The sequence below is a fragment of the Desmodus rotundus genome, chromosome 12 (genome assembly GCF_022682495.2).
Source record: "Desmodus rotundus isolate HL8 chromosome 12, HLdesRot8A.1, whole genome shotgun sequence".
Classification (NCBI taxonomy): Eukaryota; Metazoa; Chordata; class Mammalia; order Chiroptera; family Phyllostomidae; genus Desmodus; species Desmodus rotundus.
In genome coordinates, this window is record NC_071398.1 from 87,544,528 (window position 1) to 87,570,185 (window position 25,658).

The 25,658-nt window shown below is 39.5% G+C and overlaps 1 protein-coding gene across 3 annotated transcripts in view; it reads right to left on the reverse strand.

Annotated features, from left to right (window-relative positions):
• Nucleotides 1-1,772: 1,772 nt before the first annotated feature.
• Nucleotides 1,773-25,658, reverse strand: part of PLA2G4A (phospholipase A2 group IVA) — a 141,746-nt gene continuing 117,860 nt past the window's right edge. For all 3 annotated transcript variants that reach the window (XM_045188663.3, XM_045188673.3, XM_024551459.4), the window contains 5 exons: nucleotides 25,074-25,316; nucleotides 19,562-19,746; nucleotides 10,273-10,468; nucleotides 8,606-8,763; nucleotides 1,773-2,389 (listed from right to left, as the gene is read on the reverse strand). In XM_045188663.3, coding sequence (XP_045044598.2) covers nucleotides 2,258-2,389; nucleotides 8,606-8,763; nucleotides 10,273-10,468; nucleotides 19,562-19,746; nucleotides 25,074-25,316 — 914 coding nt within the window. In that variant the 3' untranslated portion in view covers nucleotides 1,773-2,257. The remainder of the gene's footprint in view (nucleotides 2,390-8,605; nucleotides 8,764-10,272; nucleotides 10,469-19,561; nucleotides 19,747-25,073; nucleotides 25,317-25,658) is intronic.

A 25,658-nucleotide genomic window follows, 5' to 3' on the forward strand; every position in this document is an offset into this window, starting at 1 on the left:
GTTCATCCCTTGAAGACATTCGGAGGCAGAAGCTGCAAATTAAGGACAATTACAACCACTTGGACCTGCCGCCTGTGGGTCCCAAGTGTGTCTTACCAGATTATTCCCTCCAGTCTGCCTGGTCCTGCTCTGGCAAGACAAGCCAGTGTCCATCAACAGCCTCTGCCTTCCCCGTATCGTGAGCATTTGTGTAGGTTAGGGTTTGGGATGAGGCAAATGCCTCGCGTTCCCCAGATCCTGCTTCTGTGACCTGGCCTTTCCGGACTAGTGTCCTGTTCCAGGTTCCCGGGCACCCTGTACTGTGCTTGCATGTGCTTGTGGGGTTCCCATTTCTTCAGCCAGCCTGGGGTAGCCAGGACCCTCTGGCGTAGAGTCCAGTGTGTGGGGGCTGACCCTGAAAATCACCTGGAGGCGGCAGCTGCGGATTGCCACAGCAGGCCGCATTTGAATTACTGTCTGATGGGTATCTGAAGTCTCCGTGAACCAGCGCTCCCAAATGTCTCTTGCTGCATTCACAACGGTCCCACCAAGCTAGGCTTTTGAGTCCTGCTTCATCTGGCTTCAGGGTAATAAAGCCCTTTGTGTAGGTACAGTCCTGGACACTGGCAGGTGCCTGCTTTCCCCCAAGAGCCCGTGATAGTGACAGAGAAAGAAACTACCAGGTTTATCCATTTGCTCTCTCCTCACACTCAAGATTAGACCACGGTAGCAGATTGAGGCCAGAATCCTTTTTTTTTTTTTTTACCCCCACACCCTCCTACCCAAAGCATGTCAGTAACTTAATACATTCTTTCAAACCCTTCTCTCACATAATTAATTTAAACAGAATCATCACCCACTCTGCTCAGGGCGCCTTGGTCTCTTCTGTGTTCCTGGAACATGCTTGGTGTTCCACCTCAGAGCACTAGCGTTTGCTATTCCTCCCGCCAGGAATGCTCTTCCCTCGAGCTCCCAGAGGTCCTCCTGCTCAGCCCCTTCATAGCTTTACTCCGATGTCACCCTCCCATTATGACCTTCCCCAGGACCCCATTTAAAACTACATACCCCAACACTTCCCATTCCCTCCCTTCCCTCCTTAGCACATGTGACTGACATTATAGAAACGCATTTCTCTCATTTATCATTGGTCGTCTCCACCAGAATGTAAAGTCCTTGAGGACAGCCACTTTGGTCAGTTTTGTCCCCTGCTGTAGCCCCAGATCCCGCAACATGTCTGGGGACCTGCTGGGAGCACTCACTTGTCATAGGCATAAATCCCCCAGTGAAGAATCGAACTTCAAAGTGTTCCCCCCTCCTTTTTTTTTTTTAAGTCTTTCCTTTAGGTGGAAATGTGAATGAAAGGTGAAAAACAAAACGACAAATGAATAAGAGCTTAAAGAAAGATAACGTAAAGAAAGAAGAATGAGGAAGCCTTATTCTTGTAAAACAGACTGTCCCTAAGACAAGTCTTGCATATTCAGCCCTTGCCACTCTTCTGGATTTTTCTCTGGTGCTTTCTGTAGGATGTCAGTCCAGGATAATATTAGCAAAGTAAAAAGTTAAGCTAGAAGTGGCTACAGTGTCTTGTACTTGCTGAATAAATATATATATACCATTTGTTCAATAATTTATACACACTTTCTCTCTTAAGAAAAACAACAATGATTTACAGTAAGTTTCACATTTGAATTTAGGATTAACAACCTTTGTGTCTAAAAGCCATGGATGTGTGAATCTTTCATAGCAACAGTGCAATATCTCATTGAAAATAATAACACTCAGTTACCTCGTGATAATTTGCAAAACATGTATTTATTTCGTATAAGTATAAATGCACATATAAATAAAAAATAGTGTTGTCTCGTGGCATGAATAAATCCAGTCAGTGAATAACATTCACACACAATGCAAAGTCTTACTTACTGAGATTGAAATGTTAAATACTCTAAGAAGAAACCACATGTTTAAAAAGTAGACACAGAAACGTAGTTGGTGAGGGATGTCCAAATGTACAGTCTGGGTCCATACATTTGCATCAGGAAACTCGTACTGATAGAAAATGTAGTATATTTTTACACAATCAGCATCATCTGTTAACCTAACAACAAACTTACAAGGGTATTACTCTCATGCAGCTTTACATAAATTAACTGCAAACTTGAGCATCAATCAGCCTCTAACGGTCAGTGCTAATGTCTGTGCTGTGCTTTTACTCCAGTTGTCAGGGAATTTCAAACAGCCTCGGCATCCGAAATTGCTGCCCCGCCCAGTCCACACACTATGATGTGGGTTTGCTTAGAAACTCTTTGTTGAAGAATTTTCTTGCTTCAATGTTACTGAGGGAGACAGAGCAACGAGATGGATTCTGTTTTCGGTATTCGATGCTCTCCACGATGGCATTCTTTATCACCTGCAAACAGAGGCAAAGCGGGGTAATCGCTGCTGCTCCGAACTCATGCACACCTTTGTTTGGTCGACACAAAAATCTAATCGATCTTTTTTATTACAGAATTCTTTCTGAAGTAAAGAAAGAAATCTCCAAGTCAGGCATGTAGACATTTACATTAAATATCTTGCCTTTACACTCCCGTTAAGCTCATGTTCAAATACTCTTCCCTCCCCTACCAGAGGAGCAACAATTTTTGGAGTTCCAAATGTCATGCTGATACAATTGGGAATGAAGTACGTGTAAATGGTAAATCTACCTTCACTTGTCCTTCACTGGGAAGGTGATAAGAGGGAAGAAACATTAATTACTAAATCTCGAATTTATATTCTTCCATAAAATCAACTATTTACTTTCCAAACACCTAAAAAGCTTTCACATATAAAAGACCACAGGGGAAATTATACTGATAATTCCTTTATAATGAATTCATGAGCACAAACATGCAGCAATATCCCTATCAATAATTAGCATAATTACCAAAACCTCGGCAGGTGTTTCTAATAAACAGGTCATTCTTATAAAGGAAAACCTAAATCATCTGCAATGAGAAAGTGGAAGTTGAACCACTAGGTGGCACGTTAACACTATAAAACCATTTGCCATAGCTTTCACATTACTGAAAAAAATACCAACTTGCTGTCGTTTATAATCCTGTGATATACACAGAAGAGGCTAAACTCAGTACTGCATCAGCTGCTACATTCAAACCTTCGGGCATGATACATGGTACATACAGCTTGATGGCTCCAGAAGAGCAATGTGTCATATCTGAGTCTTCCTTTTTTAAATTAGAAGTGCTCTTAAGTAGCGTTTGTACCGCATTTCCTCTGCCATTCACCCCTGAAATTCACTAAAATTCCAAATCCTTCTCACCAGTGGTCCCAGCCCTGACCCTTATATCCCCACTCTCCATCCTTATACAGGACCTGTGCGACGCTTCATTGGTGCCATTCAAGGGCCTCCTGATGGTTGGTTGATCCAGAACATTTCAATCTTTGGCAATAAGGGCAGAAAATAAGGAAAGAAAACATTTCAAAGTCGATCTTCTTCCCCAAAGGAACAAATTTAGGAATGTGAGTTTGGAAGCAATCCACAAGCAAACACCGAATTCCCACAACAGAAAATTAGAAATGAGCCCAAAGAGGAAGTTATGGGATCTATTTGGAGAGAAAAATAAAAATTACAAATATGGAAAACACAAGAAGGTACACTGGTTAAATTACCGTGAATTTTTTGGTTTGATTCCTGCCTTCCCGATAAATAGTGGAGTGTCATGGAAGCAGGGACCTTTTAACTCTCATCATTTTTGATCCCAGCTCTTAGAGCATGGAAGGGGAACAATAAATATTTGTAAAATGAATGAATGCACAGAAGGTTGTCATGGAAGGTGGAATTAAACAGGATAAACTTCAGCTCATGGGGATGAAGAGACTTGGGTTGAGCTGAAGGGCAGGCAGGGTTTTGTGAATGGAGTAGAAAGACTGGGCATTCTCAGCAGTAGGATAATCTTATAAAAAGGTTAAAAATGGAAGGTTATAGAGTATACCGGAGACACCTGGGAATGGGCCTCGTTGGAAATGAGGCTGTGTTTGGGGAATACTAGGAACTATGTCTGCTTGAGACACAGATGGTTTGGAAGTGAGGAGAGAGTGGAAAAAACCTAAATAGTCCATGACTCAGTTTCCTCACATATAAATAAAAATACCTACCTCATAGGCTAGCTTTGAGTGTTCGATATTTGAGGGAGAAATATTTAGTTTGTATTACACACTCAAAACTCTCTTGTGTTTTTGTTGCTCTTATGGTTTTGTTCACTGTTGTATCTCTAGTTCCTAAAACAGTGCCCCGGCACGGTGGATACTCAATAAACAGGTTGAATCAATGAAGAAATAAGATGGAAAGAGATGACAGGAAGCATGAAAGGTAGATGAATTTGGACCTCATATACTGATTGGGCCATGACACTTATAAAGCTTCTAAATTATTTTTAAAAGATAAAAACTTTAACTTGTACCTTGGCCCTTTTATCATGATGATGGAATATCAATAAATGAAGAATTAAGTACCAGTACTTCTGGATAGGTGCTCGTCCTCGTTTTCATTAGTACCTATCATTTAACATTGTGTAGAGTTGTTTGAGAATGCATTTTAAAAGTTCCTTATTATGCACCGTTGACATATGTTGAATAAATTGACATCAAGCAGGCTTTCAGAACATGCCTACGGAATTAGTAAATTGAGTAAATGAGACTGTGTAACACTGCTTCTTTTGTGTGTGTGATAGCTGGATCAGCTAGGTCCTAGAAAAGGCATCTCAGAAAGCACGTCCCCTCCAGACCAAAGCAGTGGTTTATGAGTACGGCGTGTACTCCCACTGGCAGGCAAACATTGTGGAGAGATTCTCCATGGTCAGGAAGTCTGCCACCAGGCCTTGCTATCCCTCCTCCTGTCACATTAAATTCTTCGACAGCTTCAGCCAGTAATTCAATGACATTTTAAAACTTTACTGCATATTTATTTTAGGTGTCAGGCACCTAAATTAGTACCTCTGGACACACAGTAAGAAGGCAAGTCATTGTTTTTCATGGATTTAAAATTTCAACTAAAAGCAGAAGATAACATGAACAGTGATGATAATTTTTATCGTTATCACATTGGCTGCTTCGGTTTATCGAGTGCCTCTTAGATGCCAAGCCCTTAAAATGTTTTACTTAATCCTCATCCTGCTTTACAAGACATGAGCATTGCTTCCCCTTACGAATGGGGAAGGTAAAATTTGGGAAGGTTAACCAAGAGGCAGCAAGCGAGGATTTGAACACCCAGTTTGGTCTGACTCCAGAGTCTCTGCATTTCTCACGTACCACACGTCCACCAGTATAAGTCATTGTCTATTAAGTTTCTGGAAAACAAGACAACCACGAGCCTTGGCTGGTGTGGCTTAGTAGATTGACTGTAGCCTGCAAACCAAAGGGTCACTGGTTCGATTCCCAGTCAGGGCACCTGCCTGGGTTGCAGGCCAGGTCCCCAGTAGGGGGCGTGTGAGAGGCAACCACATATTAATGTTTCTCTCCCTCTCTTTTTCCCTCCCTTCCCCTCTCTAAAAATAAATAGATAAAATCTTTTAAAAAAAGACAACCATGAAAGTGTGCCAGTGTAAAAGAACAGAGGCGATGTTCAGTGAAAAGGAACTGGGAGAGTTGAGTAAGTGTGGAAACTTGACGCTAACGACAAACTCGAGCTGCTGTCACGGAGTGAGCACGCACAGAGGTTCTCTAGAGGTGAGCTGGCATTCAGCTTCCCCAAAGCAGGCCAGCCAGGAGATCCCGGGGAGAAAAAGCAACAGAAGTACACAGCTATCAGAGACAGGGCAGCCTTTTCAGAGTCAAAATATACATCCGCATGTGAAGTGAAGATGAAAATTTGCCTTGAGCCACAAGGCCATGGCCAGGATTTGGCCGTCAAATGTCTTTGCATTAGAAGAGATTATGTTCAGTGTCCACCGTTTCAAACAGCTCAGACCGTCCCCAGCAAGTGAACCTGTGCATGGCTGTAGTGGGAATGAGTAACCTGGTGTATTCAAACGGGGTGGGAATGAGTGACTTAGCTCATGATTGCACTCAATGAACTCTCCAGCACCCTTCCTGAGCAGTGTTGGTGTTCTTTATTTATCGTCAGTTCTCAAGGAACTTTGGTTCTGATAAAATATGTTTTCTTGGTAAAACGTTGGAGACAAGGTCATCGGGGGAGAGATAAAATATCAGGGAAAACTGGGAGTCTTACCAGGGTGTGAGATGCACACACAAGCACACACGCAGCAAAGAATCACCTGGACACAAGTCTCAAAGGTCATATAATTTAAGAGGAAACCTATATCCATTCATTCATTCATTCACTCATTTATTCAAAGAATGTTCATTCACTTCCCAGACTGCTGTTACCTGTGCAGACCTGTCTATATTCTTAATTCTGGGCATCTGCAAAGGTCTTCAGGTGTATCCATCCTGGTACAGGGTACAGACACATGTAGGTAAGGTTCCCATTTACTGGGCAGCTTCTGTTTGCACGGCACTGTACCTCCATCGCCTGATTCAAGACTCACAACTGCCAGTGTGATAGATGTTCACTGGCGTTTTAGAGATGAGTCAACTGAGGCCCCAAATGTTTAAGTCACGCAGCAGCCCAACCTATACATGCTATAAAGCCCATGGCCTTGCTTCTACAGGCCGTGCCAGCAAAGTCCTTAGAAGCAATCAATGGTTTGTGAAGAATCAACATCTGTTGAGCTGTAAGTCAGGATGGTTATTTGGGTCCTGAGTCTATTTCTGTTCAGGCTTTAACTTCATCTATGTGTCAAACAGACTTCTTTGAAGAATGTTTGTAAAATATATAAATAGAACTATATCATGTTAATAGCAAATAGTTTAGCAGGTTTTATATAAACCAGAACTGGAAGCAGTGAGAGAAATGTGTTTGCTACATATATTTTCATATATATAAGTATATATATATACTCATATATATATACACATATAGATGTATATACAGGGCGGAGCAAAAGTAGGTTTATAGTTGTGAGTGCACAAAGTGCAGAGTTTATTCTAGTATTATTTATTAATTATTATATTATTTGTCTTCTTCTGTAAACCTACTTTTGCCAACCCTCTGGATGTGTATGTTTTATTTTCTCAATTCCAATAAGGTATTTATATATTCCTACAATCTCATTCTTTTTCATTTGAACATAACTGATCAAGTATAATACATTTTATCCCAAAGAATAGTCAGTTTTGAGTTTATTGGCTTCATACTGGAAAAAGTTTTACTTTGATATTATTACCCTTTAGGTCGTTTTTAACAGCAGGGGGTCTTATAAAACACAGCTCTATTTTTAAAATGCTTGCTCCTTACAAATCATAAATGAAAATACTGATTTTATCTTAATATTCTTTAAATTGTTACCATCACAACAGAAGCAATGTAGCATATGGATTTCAAAGGTTCACTACTTGTGAGATAAAAGAAAAAGGGAATAAATATAGTTAGAAAATGGCATATACTATAACATATCTAAGCACGCTCTACGTGCATGATCACATATTATTCATAAATGAAGGCTAACAGGAAAGCATTTTAGAGTTGTAGGAACTGAAGCTTATGGGGTAAAATTTCCTGTGTTTACAAAAATTCAAGATGTTGATTAATAAACATATTACAGTGGAACTGTTATAAGTCTTCACAATTGATCATTACTAGTCTCAGGCCAAACCAATGAAGCAAGCAAACCAGATGTGCCAGAATTCCATTAGCTCGAAAAACCTAATCAAATCTCATATATAAAGAAGAGTCATCCACACACAGCGTGTTCTTTTGAGTCATTCACCCAGTCTCCAAAAAGACTGGCAAGTTATTTACAAGTATGATGCCTTTCCCTCCCTGTTTAATTTCTTTCCTTTTCCCCCGTTTTAATATTTCCTCATGTGCAAAGTCCAGTGTGGCTAATGAACCTGGGCTTTCTCAAGTGATAACAATCCATCTTACACTATGATTTGGAACTACAAGCCAATACGACCCCAATTACACAACAGTGTTCTGACATGATGAGCTAGAGACTAAAGAATGTTACATAGGCACACAATCTTCGCAGCAGATACAGCAGTGACGGGGATGATACTGAAGAGAATAATGTGTTTCTACAGTTTCTAAATCAAAGCGTGCTTGATATCTCCAGGACTAAAAATGGAAACTGTGGGCAACATTCCCATGATCCAGAAAAAGAAAGATACTTACAAGCATGAGTGTATTCATTAACCACACTTCTGGTTACATTCACTTCCCTGCTTTTATATTTCTTTTCTTACCACTTTTCTTCCTACTTAAATTTACTTTATCATATGACAGATGCATTAGCTATTTGGGAAGAAGCTGAGTACTAAGCAATCTGTCAATAAAATACGAGTATAAAATGTAGGCTCTACCAATGTGGAGGCATTAGTTTTCTTACTTGGGAATTTTATGGGGTTCTTCTGGAGATTAATAAAAACAATTCATGACAAATAACATTGCAATTTGGGTGCTATCACTCATAAATGCTGTTTTACTCTTTGATGCAAAAGAGGTATGCTATGATCATGTGATACGAAACACTTGACGTTGTCAACGATCGTAGCAGATACTTACATCAATGTTGTTCAGGGTGTTGAAATACATCAGATCGTGCAGCCTTTTGAATGCTTGGTTTGGGTATTGAAAGTTGAAGGTTGAAAATGGTGATTCAGGGTCATCGAAAATATCAAAATCAGCCACTTCTTTCTCTTCCTGAGTTTCTCTTGGAACACCTAAATACCAGAAGAGTCTCAAATGAGGTACTTGGAAAGCTACAAAATATCTCTAAGACACAGGGATTAACACATACAAATAGTCATAAACACAAAAGTGGGAGCCCCCACTGCGTAGTCTTTAGAATACACTGGTGTGTCCTGACCCATATTCCCTGGGTGAAGATTTCTACGTTCTGCCTGGGCGACTTCCGGCTGCCAGGGCCTGTAACTGTGTGCCTAAGGGCATTCTGCCTGTCCTTGCAAAGGGACAGCTGCTTATCTCGCTAGCAGCAGGCTGGGAACTCATATGTAACTCTAGCTCAAGCAGCAGTCCATCAGAGTCTAAAGATTTGGGCTATAAATACCCAAGTTCCCTTGCCTCTTATGTGTGAGGGGAAGGATGATTCTAGAACATAGGTTCTGTTTCATTTCCTAAGAGTTTCCCAGCAGGATCCAGTTCTCTTCCTTGTAGCCAGCTCACTAACACAACCTTTGTTGTCTGCCTTCCTCCCTTCCCTTCATCGTTTCTTTCCCTAGTTCACCCAAATAAACTATTCACACTTGAATCCTTTGCTGAGAATCCTCTGCTTTTGGGGGGAACCCAAACCAAACATTACTTAATTGTCTTCATGCCACAGAAATCCCCTCTACAGCCTCTTCTTGAGAATTGTCATAGAAAATTCTCCAAGTTTCAGGTACTCCACTCACTGTTCAAGAACTAGGAATGCCAGTCAATTCTTCCTTCTCTTGTTTTGAAATGCAATTCATAATAACTTCCATCCCTATTGACCCTTCCTCTATCTTCTTTTGCCATCTGGAAAAAGATCACATTCTTCTCCACAGTCCCCCAGTAAGTCCTCTATGACTATTTTTGCTGTTCTTCCTTTTACAACTTTATTGTCTGGTCCTAAAATAATATAATTTTTAGGCCTTCGGCATCCTGCTGGCCAATCTCTAGATCTCCTTTTGCTAATCAATATGTTCCAGGATACTGAAGAGTTTATAGGCTCCTCTGGATCAGGTACAACAGAAGGACTTGCTTTGAACTTGACCTTTTTTGTTATCTATGAAATAAACCATGGCATCATTAAATTACCGGCCATGTTATACGGCTAGATTACATTCACCTTGTGATCAGCTGAAATAACCAGAACATTTGCATGATTTGTTCTGAAACAAGAGCTCCCTTGAATGGTGATATTCAAAATACTTACCAACCCTGATGATCAGGGTTCCAACCAATCCAAACATAAATAATTGGAGGTTTTGGAGAAAAAAAAACCCAAAATCTTTACTGAGCTAGTTGTTAAACCTTCAGTTTCTAAACTGTGAAGAACCCAGGTGATCTTGGAGTGAGAAAGATGGGGAGTTTTGGGGGGTCTCAGGACAGTAGCTATTTGGCAAGGTACGGGAAGCCTTCAAAATTGTCATAGCTGGCGCAGCAAGTGCAGTGTGAACCAGCCTAACTTCAGTGTTGCTCCTGTACCAGATTTCTACTTTAGAGGATACAACTTCTTCCTAGCATACCTGGAGCCTTGTACTTCCTGAAGTTGATGTTGGCCAGAACAAAGTGGATGATAGTTGGGCAGTCTTTCTCCACATCAGTGTTCTTGGGTTTAAAGACATAGCACTCCTTTAGTCCTTCTCGATCAAACACGTATGGGTCAATCTTTGGAAAGGGTAGCTTGTTCATTTTCGCCCACTTTTCCGCCAGGAGAAGTTCCTATGGAAGAGAGGGAAAGACGCGTTGGGGCAGTTGCTCAGCTGGCCTGGCCACATCACTCCATACTCGTGAGGTGTGTACTATGTGCTAGCAACGTGCTTCTTGCTAAGAGGAACAACGACCCTGTTCTCAAGGAGCTCAAAAAAATTAAAAGTACTCTATGATCAAACTCAGATTATGTTAATTCTTGGTTCAAAAGTAGCTCCATAGGAGGGGCTGGAAAATTTACTAATAAACTGAACTGAATAAAGTCATAGAGGTGCAATTGCTACAGGAAAAAAATATTATGGGTTCTGGGCATTTATAAGTCATGTAAATGTTTTTTTAACCTTCAGGAGTCAAAGAATCGGATGGAGCAGAAGGAGGACACTCTGTTACTAAATTTCTACACGTATCATCTCCACACAACTAATTGTAATTGATACGTTTTATGTATGCAAAAATATTTGAGTTACTCTGAATCAGCTTGGTTTTTTTCTTCCTTTTGCCTCTGTTTATGAAAAGAAGCTGAGCTTCTGGCCTCAGCATGTTATCATTACATGCGCCGTGGCCAAGACTGGGCCGTACAGAGGTGCCAAGAGCCTGACAGAGTGTGTGATCATTTTCACGTATGAGCTCCCTTCCTGGTAAGAGGGTTGTACGTCCCACCAGAACGAGCAGGCACGTGGGACGGAGACACAGCAGCTGATTTGCAGCTGCAGACATGTAACGTGACCAAGAAATACGTGTTTGCTGTTGGCGCCTGAGATTTTCAGTTCATTCCTGCATTGAGGCTGACTAAGGCAGTGAGCAAGCACACACACACCAAGTCCTACGTTTAAACGGGAGACAATAAATCGGGATGGAGAGGTGCAGTGAACAGAGCCCATTTCTATTTATATGCGGCTTAAAGGAAGTGGGACAAATAGGAAACAGACGCCGGGCCGGGCTGCCTGAGTAGAAGAGTGAGCTATGGGGCCTTGGACACATTACTTATTTTTTTCTACACTCAATACCTCCAGTATAAAATAAGAATGGTAATAATAATACATACCTCATAAGATTGCTATTAGCTATTCGAATTATTTGGGGGCTGATGTATGCAGTGATACTCCCCTAATGGCACCTTGGGGATCATAAGTAATGACGAGCAACCAACCAACCAACCAATCAAACAGGTCAGGCTGTTCCCTATGCCTGAAATCGTGGCTCCCAAGCCCCTTGCACCTGCTTCTCACCTGTTCTTTGCTTCTCAGCATCCCAAATTTTACATCACTGTAAAATAAAATTAAAATGCTGATTTCTTTCGTAGGATTGCTGTGAGGATTAAATAAGGCAGTGTATTTTCGAAACCTCAGTAATTTCTATCTAAGGAAAGAAACACTTTAGAATAGATCTAAAATTTAGAGGAAAAAATACTTTTTCATTGAGCTTCCATTGTTCTTGATACTTCTGGGATGTCATGAATTTTAAGTTGATCAACTCTCTCTCAAAGCCATTTACAAAGAAATAAAAGTATGGGAGAACAAAAGATTTCATGGATATTAAAGCATTTGTTTCATGAACTACTAAGCTAAATACAGATTGGGCAAAAGTAGGTTTACAGATGTTCATGAGGAAAAACAATACGATAATTAAATTATAATACAAGAATAAACTCCATGTTTCATAAACCTGCTTTTACCTACCCCTGCATGATTCTACTTCCCTGAAAATCCCATATACATATAAATACTTTCTTGTTTGCAACTTGAGAAGACTTTTATCACTACCTCCTTTCCCCTCCCTATTCAGTTGAAGTGTTCAGCTTGTTGTTTCTTGTCTAGCACGATTCACAATTATTCATTCAAGACGATTCAACATCAAAATAAAACCAAAAGTTTACACTGTGAATCAATTGCGTGAGAAGAGGGAGAGAGAAGAGCTTTCCTGTGTTTACAAACATGACTCAGCGGTATGACCAATGATGTGTGACTGTGTGGAGAAAGAGGAAAAGGGAATTGCGAGAGGTAAAGGACCACGCTATTTTTAGAGAGAGATGTGATGCCGGAATTAGGAAGCGGTGGACACTTTCCCTTTCCTTATGGGATCCTGATGTGGAAGAGGTTACCACCGGTGACTGTAACGACAGTGATTACGAGATGGAAAAACCATGTGTCATTTCTCTGCTTGTAAAGACAGAAATAATGACACAGACTGTGTAGAGCAGACGAGTTTGAAGAGCACTGGAAAAGAATGCAGCGGGCCAAGAAAGTGCAGCTGGACAAATTGTACCAGCGTGCCAGCACCGTGTCCTAACGTATTACAACTCTTCCGTTTGGCTGTTGCTGGACACCACGGTACTCCAGATTTCCAGGTTCACAGAGTGCTAGCTAAAATAATTTTCTGTGCAGACAACAATTGGATCGTATCCTTCAAAGGGATAGCTGTAAAATGTTAATGCCCATTTCTGGGCACTAACACTTCCTGAAAGACAGGAAAAACATCCAAATAACAGAAATATAGTCAAATTATAATGTGAATGGCATGTTTTTATTTTACCTGTTTCTATATGTAAAACAATATATTTATAAATATATAAGTATATTTACATGTATTATAAATTTTCTTTATAAGAAGTGAGGGTTTTTTTTTATTATTACAAACCTAGGACATGTGCTTTCTAAGATGTTTCTCATCATTTAAAAGCAATTTTCAGATTGGGGAAAGGTCCAGAGTATATGTATGTAAATAAATCTACAGAATTCTTAAAAATTATTGAAGCAACTAATATGAGAAAAACCATATAGAAACTATATTTTACCATTCATTATTTTGTGTTTTGGGCTATTCTCATTTTCAGTAAAAGCATGCTGGCATTAGGAGTCAAGAGCTTTATCATGCCATGGTCATGGAAATAATTCTCTATATCTAAAAGTGTATAGAATTTACATAGCATTTTGCCATTCGTGTTAGTTGTTATTCAATAGGAGGTTACTATAAATTCATAAAAATACATAGGAAAAAATTAATGTTGAGGGCATCTATTCATCACATAATGTTAGTTATATCTGTTCCTTAATAGCCAGTAAAGGTAGAGTGGGTTGAGTGTTGAGAAGTGGCCCTCCAAAAGGTAAGCCCAAGCCCTAAGCCCCCTCCTCAGGACCTGGGAATGTATTTGGAAAACGGGTTTTAGTAAATGGGATTAAGTTAAGGCTGTGAAGTTGAGATCATCATGGATTATTTGGGTGGACCATAAGTCCAATAACCAATGTCCTTCTAGGACAGAAATGGGCTTTTAAGATACATACACAGAGGACAAGGCAGAGACTGAGGTTGGAGTAATGCAGCCATAAGCCAGGGAAAGCCTGGAGCTGCCAGAAACTGGAAAGGAAAAGAATTGTCCCATAGAGCCTTCGGAGGGAGTGTGGCCCTAAGGATAACTTGCTTTTGATTTCTGGCCTCCAGAGCTGTGAGAGAATTCATTTCTGTTGTTTGAAAAGCCATGCTTATGGTCATTTGTTATGATGCCCCAGGAAACGAATACAAGAGGTAAACTAAGTGCTACAATGAATAACATGCAGTTCCCTTTATCAGCCATGAAAAACCAGATTCTTTTTCTGTAATTTGTAGGTTGAAGTGAAATTTTTACCTTGGGTGACATATAGGGAGATATAATTAATTTAAATATGTTAGTTCTATCATTTGTGAAGATTGACTCATTTCAAATTTTTCCTTCTTCCTCTCTTCACTTTTTTCCTTTCATTGCTTTCTTTCCTCCTTTCCTTTTGTTTCCAGGAAAATGAACCCATTGTTCTGGCTTCTGGTCATTAAGCATTAATTACTGAGCTGGTTTTATGGCAACATAATATGCCAATATAAAATAACATAATTTATGGCACAATTACTCAAATCTTTTACTCTCCCTCAAATTTAGTAAGGTAAAGGGGGAAAAAATCTCTAGTTGCAAACTCTGAATTCTCCTATATTCCTTGCTTGCTTCCCAAAATATTCAAAGATTTTCCTCCTAAATTTATAGTCTGATTATTTTTTATACCTCAGATGAAGACCCCAGCTTAAATTCATGGCCAACATTAAAGACAGATCTTATTGCAATTCTTGAATGGACCTTAATGGAAAACTAAATTTGCATGGCATATATCTAACTTATTCAATGGTTAACAAAAAGAAATGACAAAATGAGACACAGAACTGCTTTTTAAAAATCAAATAATAAGAGTATTACCGTATTTTGCTGTGTACAATGCGCACTTTTTTCCCCAAATTTTTTAGAGAAAACTAAGGATGCACATTATACATGATGGGTAGTACCTGAGTCTTGAGATACCTTGTACCTGTTCTTGTGTTTTGTAATTATTTGTTACGTAAAATTTCTGGTACCACAATATGTTCAAAAATAAATGCTAAAACTCCTTTATAATACAAAACACAAGTATCTAAATACAAATAAATAAAAATTGAATTAAAAATTTAAAACAAAATATTTTTTTCCTGAAGGTTTGGCCAAAACGTGGGTGCACATTATAGAAGGCAAAATACAGTATTTTGACTCATGAGGCTCTTTATAGCTGAACTGTTTAATAGAATATGTGTCTGCAAGTCTAAAAAAACGCCCGCAAAACTCCAGTATTGGCATCATCAACATTCGAGGCCAGTTACGATGTAGATATAATAAATAAAGCAGTTGCCTTTATCCAAAGCCGTGATATCCATCATTCTCTACCTCCCTGACAAGATCTAAACTTCACCTAGACTTAGGAAGTGCTTATATCAATAACTGTGAAATGAAGTTACGGTTTCTAATATTTTGCCCAAAGTTTATGCTCTTTTATTACAAATAGCATCTATATGTCAGTCTCAAAAATAGAAAATTATTCACTATTTAATCACCTTAATAAAATCTTAGTGCATATATTCCATTATTACATTGAAATCTCTGCTCACCTATGAAAAGACTTCATGTAGATTTCTCATTAATTTTTAAACCTTATTATATTGTATCAAAAATAAGTAATCTACTTTAACATTAATAGTATAATATTTTTATCAGTCTAAACATTATATTTGGGTAATCTTTAGATCTATGTAGAAACAGATATTTTGGTAATAACAATCATAACAATGCTCATAAGTTTTAAAAACCATTTCCAATATTCCAAGTGAACCTGAAAAGTTTATTTTTACTGTGAACTTTCTGAAGTTCATTTTTGGAGAAAAAATATGTGTTATATATAATATAGTGCAGTTTTCTCTTCATTGCACTATACTGCAATTAATTCATTCTTCCCAGAGTAATAAGTTTCATGCTAAACTAAACCAATAATAAAAGGAGATATGTGCATACGGGGGAGAGAGGTGGGACAGAAGGAGTTGACAAAATAGCCTTACTACACATCTATGAGAACACACAGCTGGAAATGTCCGTTGCAGACCCTTAGAGACAGTAAACAGATAAAGGTACAGGCACTCAGACCCCTCGCGGTACTGAGGTAAGAGCTGTGAGGTTGTCAGCTCCCTGATTCCAGGGCCATTGGAATCAGGCACGCGCACAACACAGACCTGGTGTTCCACAGTAATAATGTGTAGTGCAGAAGTTGCCACAAATAACGTTAACATAGTTCAGGGATTGTGTTATTACACACCCCATATATTAAAAAAAGATTAATGGGTTAAAATAGTTTAAAATATCATAAAAAGAAACTATCAATCTATGGGTAATTGATCTTGATAAGCAGTCTGAATTTCAAAAATGAAACCAATAGAAGAAATCACCACATAAATATTTAAACCATTAAAATCATCAGAAATAAAATGACACCATGTTTGCAAAGATAAGACAAACTTTAGCATCTTTAAGACACAAAATAATACCTATTTAGAATAGCTGCTGCAACACTAATAATCCAATTAAAAGCTGTGTTAAAATCTGAGTCTACAATAAACTCAACTATTTAATCTTATAAGTAAAGGGTGAAAATTGAAGCAAAAATGTATTTATTTTGCTCTCTGTCACATTGTACATTTTTTAACTTTGTTTTCAATTGTTTGTTCATGCCAATAAAGCCGTGTAAAACCAGGGTTTGCATCTATAATCTGATACAGTAATGTAAATTGGAGCAGCTTATTTTTGGAAAGCAATCTGGAAATATTTCTCAAAATATTTCATACACTAAAATAAAATATTTCATAAACTAACACACATCTAAGAAAATAATTAAAAGTGTGATTAAAGATTCGTGGGCAAGGATGATCACTGGAGAAAAAAGTGACAAGATAGCAATAATCTGAAAGTTAAAAATAAAGCATTGTTAAATAAACTCTCAAATATTCACCATAGAAATACTGTGCTGTGTTTGTAAGTATGTTTAGGTTTTTTTCATGGCTTGGGGAAAAAAACCACTGCAACACTACAGGCCCCAGGTGCTCACACACACACACACACACACACACACGGGAGACTAAAAGAAAATACTCAAATATCAGCAGCTGTTGTTTCTGAATAGCAGAAGCATGTGATGTATACTACAGATCTCCGGGGTTTGTTTTTTTACAATGAATACATATTCTTCTTAATTAGAAATAATGAATCAAAGCACATTTACACACTACCAAACTACAATGGTTCTTTTTAGAGGTACAAAGGGATATTCTAAAACCTTCCAACACCAGCTCATCGAGGTGGTAGAGCTCGGATTCAAACATACGATGATGGCTTTGACACTTCACACTCCCACAGGTGAGATGACTAGATGGATGACAGTTATTCCAGCTCCAACACTAGCCCTGGAGCTGTCATCTCAGAGTCATGCCTTGGAAGTCACCGCCCACCACTGCTCACGGCTCACTCCGCCCTTGTCCTTCCTAGTCACCTGCCCTGATGCGGTGCCTCATTATCCTCTGCTTGGATTCCAGTAAATCCTTCTTAATTTCAATCTTTCGCTCTCCACTCTCAAACTAATCATCCTAAAATTCCAATTACATCAAGTCATTTTTCTGCTGGAAACCATTCGTTGAGTCTCTCTTTTGTATCATCCAGTCTTGAATTCCCCCCTAAAGCCCTCCTCATATGAGCCTAACAGCTGTCCCTCTAATTCGATCACTCCAGGTCCTCCGACGTACAGAGTCACTGCCATCTCCGTGCCGTTTCCACGCTGTCCCAGGTATTTGCCCGCTCATCCACTCCGGGACACCCCAACCTATTCTTAGAGAGATTTCCTATACCCTGCCCACTTATATAAATCCAAATTACTTTTTAACAGCAAGTTTCTCAATTTCCTTCCAAATGACTGTTGTGCATAAAATTCTTTCCCTGAAAAAGCTAAAATATTAGCTTTGACTGCTGTACCCGGCACGCAGAGCAGGAACAAGCTCATGTGCAGTGTGCGCACAAAGGAGGCAGCCGCGGACGGGAAAGCGCATTAGACCTCACTCTGGGGCCCTGGGCTCTGGTCCCGCTTGACCACTTCTTACCTAGCATCTCCCCAGGCAGGTCCTGGGTGAGGCTTTTCCACCCACTGTCCCATTTAACTTGTGGACGCGAAGAAGAGATCATGTATCTCACCAACCCCTGTCTCCTTGGTTGAACACCACTAACCACCTCAAGAAAGATAAAATACGAAAGCATTTTTAAAATAGGAGGTTTAATATATACATATATCAGAGAGTTATAACCACTGTTAGTCTTGAGAGCAGTTTAATCACAGTAAAATAGACAGGAAACCAAGTGTCAGAGGACCTTCGTTATCACTGCCTTTTAGATTCGCATTTCCATTTCTTAATCTGTCAAACATGGATAACTCTAGCTCTCTTACAGTATTTTATTCAATCACCCACAAAAGTGTTCTATATGTATTTCAGCTGGCATTTATAAGGCAATTAGAGCCAAATAATTAAAACAAACACACACAAATAGTGCTCTAGTCCCCGCGGAGTTCACAGACAGTAGAAGCAATATACATGGAAATCAACACAGACAATACGCCATGAAAATGTCTATATTCTCAGGATTTACTAAGTCTGTCATACTGAAACTATGACCTGCGGAGGTCAAGAAAGATCACGTTTGAGATGAGTCTAAAGACAGCGGGAGGTGTTCCAGGAGAGGGAACAGTTACCGTCTTGGTCTCACTTGGGTGAGACCACAGGGCAGCCCGGCCATCTTTCCAAAAGTTTCCTACTCAGAAACTTTTTTTCTCATTTCGTTGCAGAGGCAGACTCTTATTCCCCCCACAGCCCTGGCCTCACTACCTCCGTCCTCTCACCCTCCAAAGATAACGCTGACTCCTAATTCCCATAAAAGTTACAGGCCATCAGATGAGTACTTTCGTCACTTCCCCTCTCCACGCCTCACAGCAAACCCCCTCCCATGGCTGTTATTTCCTTCCTTCCCTCTTGTCCCAATACGGACATTTTCCTACTACTCTGCACCTGCATTTTTACATCCCCTCAGCCCGGGGACCTGCCCAGGGATGTGACTCTATCACATATGCCATCCCTCCATTCTCCCATAACCTCAGCAGCTCAAGTCTTTTCTATCAACAACCCACCACTCCAGTTTTCCCGTTCCCCCCATCCTCCTGCAGATATAGTCCATCTCCTTCTTCCCTGGAGAGTCTACAGAATTGTCTCCATTTCCTTAACGTCCACTCATCCCTCCAATCACAGCAGTATGATTTGTGCCCTCACGGCCCTGTTGAAACTTCTCTTGGCCAGCTCTCCAAGAACTGCCTTGTTAAGTAACTTCATTGGTTTTCATAACACTGCACACTGCCTTGGTTTTTCCCTTTTCCCCTGATATTGTTGTTGAATCTCCATGATACTGTTTTATTTCCTCTTCTCTTCCCACAGTACATATTTCCCCTGCGTGGTTTCAATTACCTTTCACCTGCTAACTCCTAAATCTCAGCCTGATTTCCTTCCTGAACTTCTGATACAGTCCTGCTCAGGGCTATGAATTTTACTGTGGGTCATGGGAATTACATTGGTGCTTTACAAAATAGTATGCATAATAATGTAGAAAATAAGCTAATGAGAAGAGATTGGGGGCAGGAGGACTAAGATATCCACAATCACGCAGAAGAATGTGGTGGGAAACCGAATGCAAATTCTCCTTACCTTAAATGGAGGGCTAGAGTCGCTTGGCCTTGCAGAAAAGTCAAAGGAGATGATGAGATCGACTCCCCTCTGAGGCCTCAGAATCAAGGGGTAAGGCAGGTTAAAGGTGAGGCCGCTGTCCACCACGTGGATCTTCTTACTTTTGACATCCAGAGGCTCATATATTTGCTCAAATTCATCAGGATCTTTTCAGAGGAAAAAAAAAAGAAAGAAAGAGTTAAACAATCACTTAACATTATTTAGAATATAAAAATAGTTATATCAATTTGTGAGATAGAATTCCATGTGGGTAGGCTTTGGAGACAAACAGAGCTGGGCGTGAGTCCCACGTCAGCATTGGGTAAATTATTGTCTTTACCCCTTAGTTGCTTCATCTGTAACATCAGGATAAAAGCATCTATCGAATGAGATTGCTGGGGGGTTCACGAATGGACAATGCATGGGCAGTACCTAGCCCGGGCCCTGGTATTAACTCTCAGCTGTGCAGCACGATCCCTCTAGTGGCATCACCTCACGTTACGTGGGTCTTTTTTGGTGTAAACACACACATTCACTCACACATTAGCTTACTTAAGTCTCACAACAGGCGTGTGAGGTAGAGGAGCTCTATAAATGGAGGATGGAATAAATTCCTCTCTCAAGTGACACAACAGGGGAGTGGTGGAGTCTGAATGGGTCTCACTGCTCCTCTCTAGGTGATGGGAGTCCGAGAAAACGATCCAGCCAACACGCTCAGCAAACGTGGGCGTCTGCGACTATTCAGGTACCCTTCGAGGTGCTGCACGAGATACGTACCAGCTCTGCTCTGTCAGAGCTTACATTCTGAGTGCACGGCTGACGAATTAGCACACAAACATAGTTAAAGACAGTTCAGGCAGTGACAAAGGCACTGAAGGAAAGAGGAAGATAATGCAATAGGGAGTAACTTCACTCGGGTAGACAGGAGAGACCTCTCTCGGAAGGAGGCCCTGAGCTGAGACAGATTATTCATACTCAGCTGGCCTCCTAAAGATTGTATTATTAGTGTCATTTTAAAGGGAAGGACGTTGAGGCCCAAAAGGTTCCAGTTTCACATAGATGGTGAGAGTCAAGATTCCGAGCCAGGTGCACAAAGTCTAAGCCCTATGCACAGCATCACCCTGTGACTTAAGAAAAGTGGCATAGTCATAAGACGAAACGAGTTTAAAATGGGGAACTGAAAAAGCAGTAACTGCAAAGTGGGGATGCTAACTACATGTGCACCTATTAATCATCATTAAAAACATTAATCTGTGCCATTATAGAAATTAAAAACACATTAATGGAGACACTTTTTACAAGACAATAATTTTAATGTAACGAGAATATATCATTATATGATAATGATAAAGTATAACAATTCACAAATACTTTCTTGGCTTCATTAACTTAGTGCTTGTAGAATTTAAACTAAAAGATTAACTAAAAATAGATCATTTTCCCATATTCTATTTTATTTGTCCCTTCTCATCATAAAACCAAAGTGTCTTTTTTCCTTTTTTAAATCCAAGGTTATGTTTGAGAGAAAAATCATTATGTGAACCAATTCCCAGCCCTGGCACGCAGCTAAACACCACAGTTCCAATCTGCCAGATAAACTGACAGAAAGTAGTGTTTCTTAATTGCGTTTCAAAGCAAATAGTTTTGCAAGACATTAACAGATATTCTATACACAAAATAAGGTTTTGTGATCAAATACGTTTGAGAAATATAAGTAAAATTCAACAGTTTAAAGTAATAGGCAATTATATTGTGTTTTCCCTGTTCTTATTACTACGCCTTGGACTTAACAGTGCTTTTTCAAAAATGAAGATGCTACATAACCCTCACTATTATTTCCATTTTTTAAAAGTGAACTTGGAGTAAAAAAGTGAAGGCTGTTGTGTTCTCACTAACCTACAGTTCCTTCAGGATCAGGGATCCTGATTTTCAGTTTTACTCTACTTTTCTACCATCGTTAACTGAGCCTTGTGCTAAGTAACTGCTCAGGACTGCCCAGCCAATGACTGGCCCAGCCACGAGTCCAAGGCAAGCCAGTCTGCTTTTAAAGTGCGATATTCGAGGCGCCTTCAGGTAGGGCTTGTCAAACTCACTAGAGAATCCCATTGCACTGTGAAGAAGGGGATGATGTTTTTAGCTTTTCTAAATTTACTTGAACTTGAACCCAGTTTATTTTATAACATCTATTAAAATGCCATAGAGAGTTTAAAAAGTCACTATCGAAGAATATCCTCCCATCATTCAAAGCATACATGGTTTTCAAACCTGTGAATGAGTTCATCAGGTTTTCCAATAGGTATGGAAACATGCTACGTTTTAAGTATAACCATTTCCTTAAAGCAGTGCAGCCACGGCCACTTCCGGTGGTCATTTTATAACCACACAGATTCAGTTTAGAACACCCAAATATTTGGAAGTTTGTGTTTTGAACTCTGGCCTCAACGAACTCATGTCTCAGTGTCTTATACCAGATGGCGCATGTCACAGCAAGCAGCATAAACACAAGAGTCAACAGAAAAGAAGTCACAGCCCAATGGACAGTTTCTCCAAAACTAGTTTCCACAGGTACGCGGCTATTTTGAAGTAAACAAATGAGGGTAATTTCAGCGTCTTGTTATTTCTCTTGTTTCCAAAAAGATTGTCTGTGTACATAGTGCACTGATTTTAGGTTGAAAGATTGTTTTAATTCTAAGACGCTCATATTGGAAGCGGTACAAAAAAGCATCAGAGGGTAAACTAAAATGGAAGATTTTCCAAACATAGTATCTAGCACAGAGAAAAATCGCAACTGTCTTTTTGCATTGGGGGTGCAAAAATGAAAAAGAAATGATCTTAATATTTTAATTAAAGTATGACATTGTAACTGTATAAAAGGACTGTATATAAAGATTTCATGCCCCAGGTGGTCACAGTTCATGTTAAATCTTTAACTTTTCAGCCCACACACAGGGTAATCCTGACACCTGGCAGTACCCAGAGGGAGACAAACAGGATGTGTTTTAAGGAAGGGCATTGTCTGAAAGAGCACTTTTGAATTCAACAAATTCAGCCTAAACTGCAGTCAGTTTTTGGAGTGTGGGTCTGGAAATAATAAATTTGAATCGACTCAACACTGACCAAACTGGACTTTGCATTAAAATCAATATTGTACTTTATTTTTTTCAAATGGATAAAGAGAAAGTGAGTGAAATAAAATTTTAATAGAAAGTACTCTGACAAATAAAATGTAAAATCCTTTCTCAGGATCATTCATTTAAAACAATTTTAGGTTAAAACATTCCAAAATATCTCAACAAACGTGAAATTCAAACTTAACTGGGAATGCTGTATTTTATCTAGCAAACCTATCCCTTCCAAATCTACAAAAAATGTTGCAAAACTACCAGGGAGGAAGTTGTTAAAACATGGAGTGCGGCAAGCGTGCTCCTGGGTGGTGCGATCCAAGCGATACATAAACCAGATGTAGTAAAGTGCACACAAAGGAAACTTCCACTTTTACATCAGCTACACAATGACTAAGAACATCGAGGACTAGCAGGAAGGGCGTGTAGCAGAAGGGAAAGGCTTCTGAGGAACGTCCAGAGGCCCATTTCAACTCCAGATGAGCTGAGTAATTTTAGGCAAAGATGATAACTATCTTCTGTAATCTTCCTTGTTTGTAGAGTAAAATTACTACACTTTTTTTTTTAGCTCTAAATTCTCTTCAAGGCGAACTTGTTTATTTAAAGCCCACCATCCTTCATCCATAAAGCCTAGGTTTCTAAAAAAGACACATTTAACTGGCATTGTAATAGAAAGAAATATAACCACGGATCACAATGCAAGAAAAATACTGTCGCTGATTGTAAGGTCAAGTATTTTGGAGTGGGGTTTTTTTAATGAATTTAAAAATTGATTTTGACTTTATCACGAAGAGACTTTCATGCTACTTCACATACAAAGGTTTGAAGGTACATAACCAGACATCAGCTCACATGTTAGACTTGGATGCCATAAATGTAACACAAGGATAGTGCGTCTCTGCTCCTCTTGTTTAAATAACAGGGGTAATGTTTCCTTCTGCAATTTTCATTAAGCTCCAGCAACGCAGAGAAACAGCACTACCCAAACAACAACGAAACGTAAAGCCTTGTGCTGACTTGTACAAACATTGTACGGGGAATAATGCTCAAACAAACAGTAGAAGAAACTTTTTTGGAAAAATCTCATTGAAGTTTTTATAGCAGTCTGTCAGTATTTTCAGGCAGAAATGACTGAGAAATGACACTTGAGCAGTTAAGGGGAAAATGATGGTAGGATGAAATAGAATAATTTAAGATGACAGGAACATTACAAGAAAGATTATTATGTATGGATTAGTCACTAAGCTAAATTTAACTTTTAATTTGAAACATGCACGCACAGAAGAATAAAAAGAATTATTCTTAGAATTTGGCTAAGTGCCAAACCTAAAAGTGAGTAGGTTCTTACCAGGTGGATTTAAGAAAGTTAACTAACATTTCTGAGAACTGAGGACCAGACACAATAAACAGTGGGATGAGCACAGTGGACGGGTAACCTTGACCCCAACCCACCCCCTACGTTGCATGCAGTAGGCCCTGCATTGGAGAGTCGGGCTAAGGATGCAGCTCACCAGACTCCCTCGCAGCCCGGGTCTGGGTTGAGACCTGTTGTTTGCCGAGGAAAAATACCCCCATGAGTTTTGAGGGAGGAAATGAGGCAGAGGTTACGTTTTTTGTACTACCAGGCACTGTTGTGGGGGCATTTGGTTTAACTTCTCATTCCAAACAGCGGGTAATCCTGAAACTTGGCAATATCCAGAGGGAGATAACAGGGTCTATCTTAGTAAGGGAATTGAAAAAGCACTTTTCAATCCAGTAAATTCAGTCTAAAATGCGGTCATTTTTTAAAAACAACATAAGTACTTTTATTAAATGTATTGGGGTAACATTGGTTAATAAAATCATGTAGGTCTCAAGCTTACAGTTCTATGATAGATATATCATCTGTATTGCCTTGTGTGCCAACCACCCAAGGTCAGATCTTCCATCATTTTTAGCAATTAAACTTGACACGGACAAAATGGGTGATTCTGAAGTGTTTTTGAAATCGTTTTTGGAAGCTCAGTCTGGAGCTTGCTCCGCCAAGCCTTGGAACAATGTTGTAAACACTTAATCCCCTGCTTTCAACCTCGTTCAATTAAACAAGGGAGCAGGTTCCTGATTTCCGTGAGTGAAACTTGACCAATACTGAGAGGATCTAAGGTCCCTCTCAATATTTCAATGGAAATTTTCTCAGCTCACACAACTCTGCTACTTCCTGTCCAATGCATTTCCCTTCAAAAAAACAGTAATTTGAAACCGTACACATATAAAATGCATGCTTTTATAATTTAGTATAAATGGATAAGTATTAATAACCGAAATCCTTCTCCCAGAGAAAGAAGGAAGATCTCCTGAATTATGCTTCTACAGACTGCATTTTCCGTACTTACCTGCTACAGCTGCATCCAATTCATCTTCATCCAAGGATTCCTGTGTGTTAAAGTCCCGGAAAGGAGACAGAGGGTAGGATGTATTGAGATTCAAGCCCAACATGAAGTTGTGCACCTTCCCAGCACGTCCTTCTCTGGTATTGAATAAAGTTGAGTCGCTCATCAAGGCCATTATCATCCGATGAACCCAACTTGCTTGATTATCGTTTTGATATTCCCTTTCAGCATCTTCATTTTCAGTGCCTAAGGAAAAGGAGAGTATCACTCTACAGTTTCCAAAATTCACTTTAATAAAAAAGATCTTCTTTGAATGTTAAAACTTACAGTGAAACTCTATGGCTTTTGATTTAACAAATGTTTATTTGCGTAAATTAATACAGTAAATATTTCATTAAACATTTTTGTCCTGAAAATATTCTTACTTTACCCTTTACCTGTAAGTTACCTGTAAGTTAGTCTAAGATTGTACTGTTGACATTGTCAGTTGGTCTGTTCTTAGATTTCCAGGCCAGTTTTTATTTTCCCCTTTCTCCCCTTCCCCAATTCCTCTTCTTCCTTTGCCCTGTCTGCACACACACTCACACA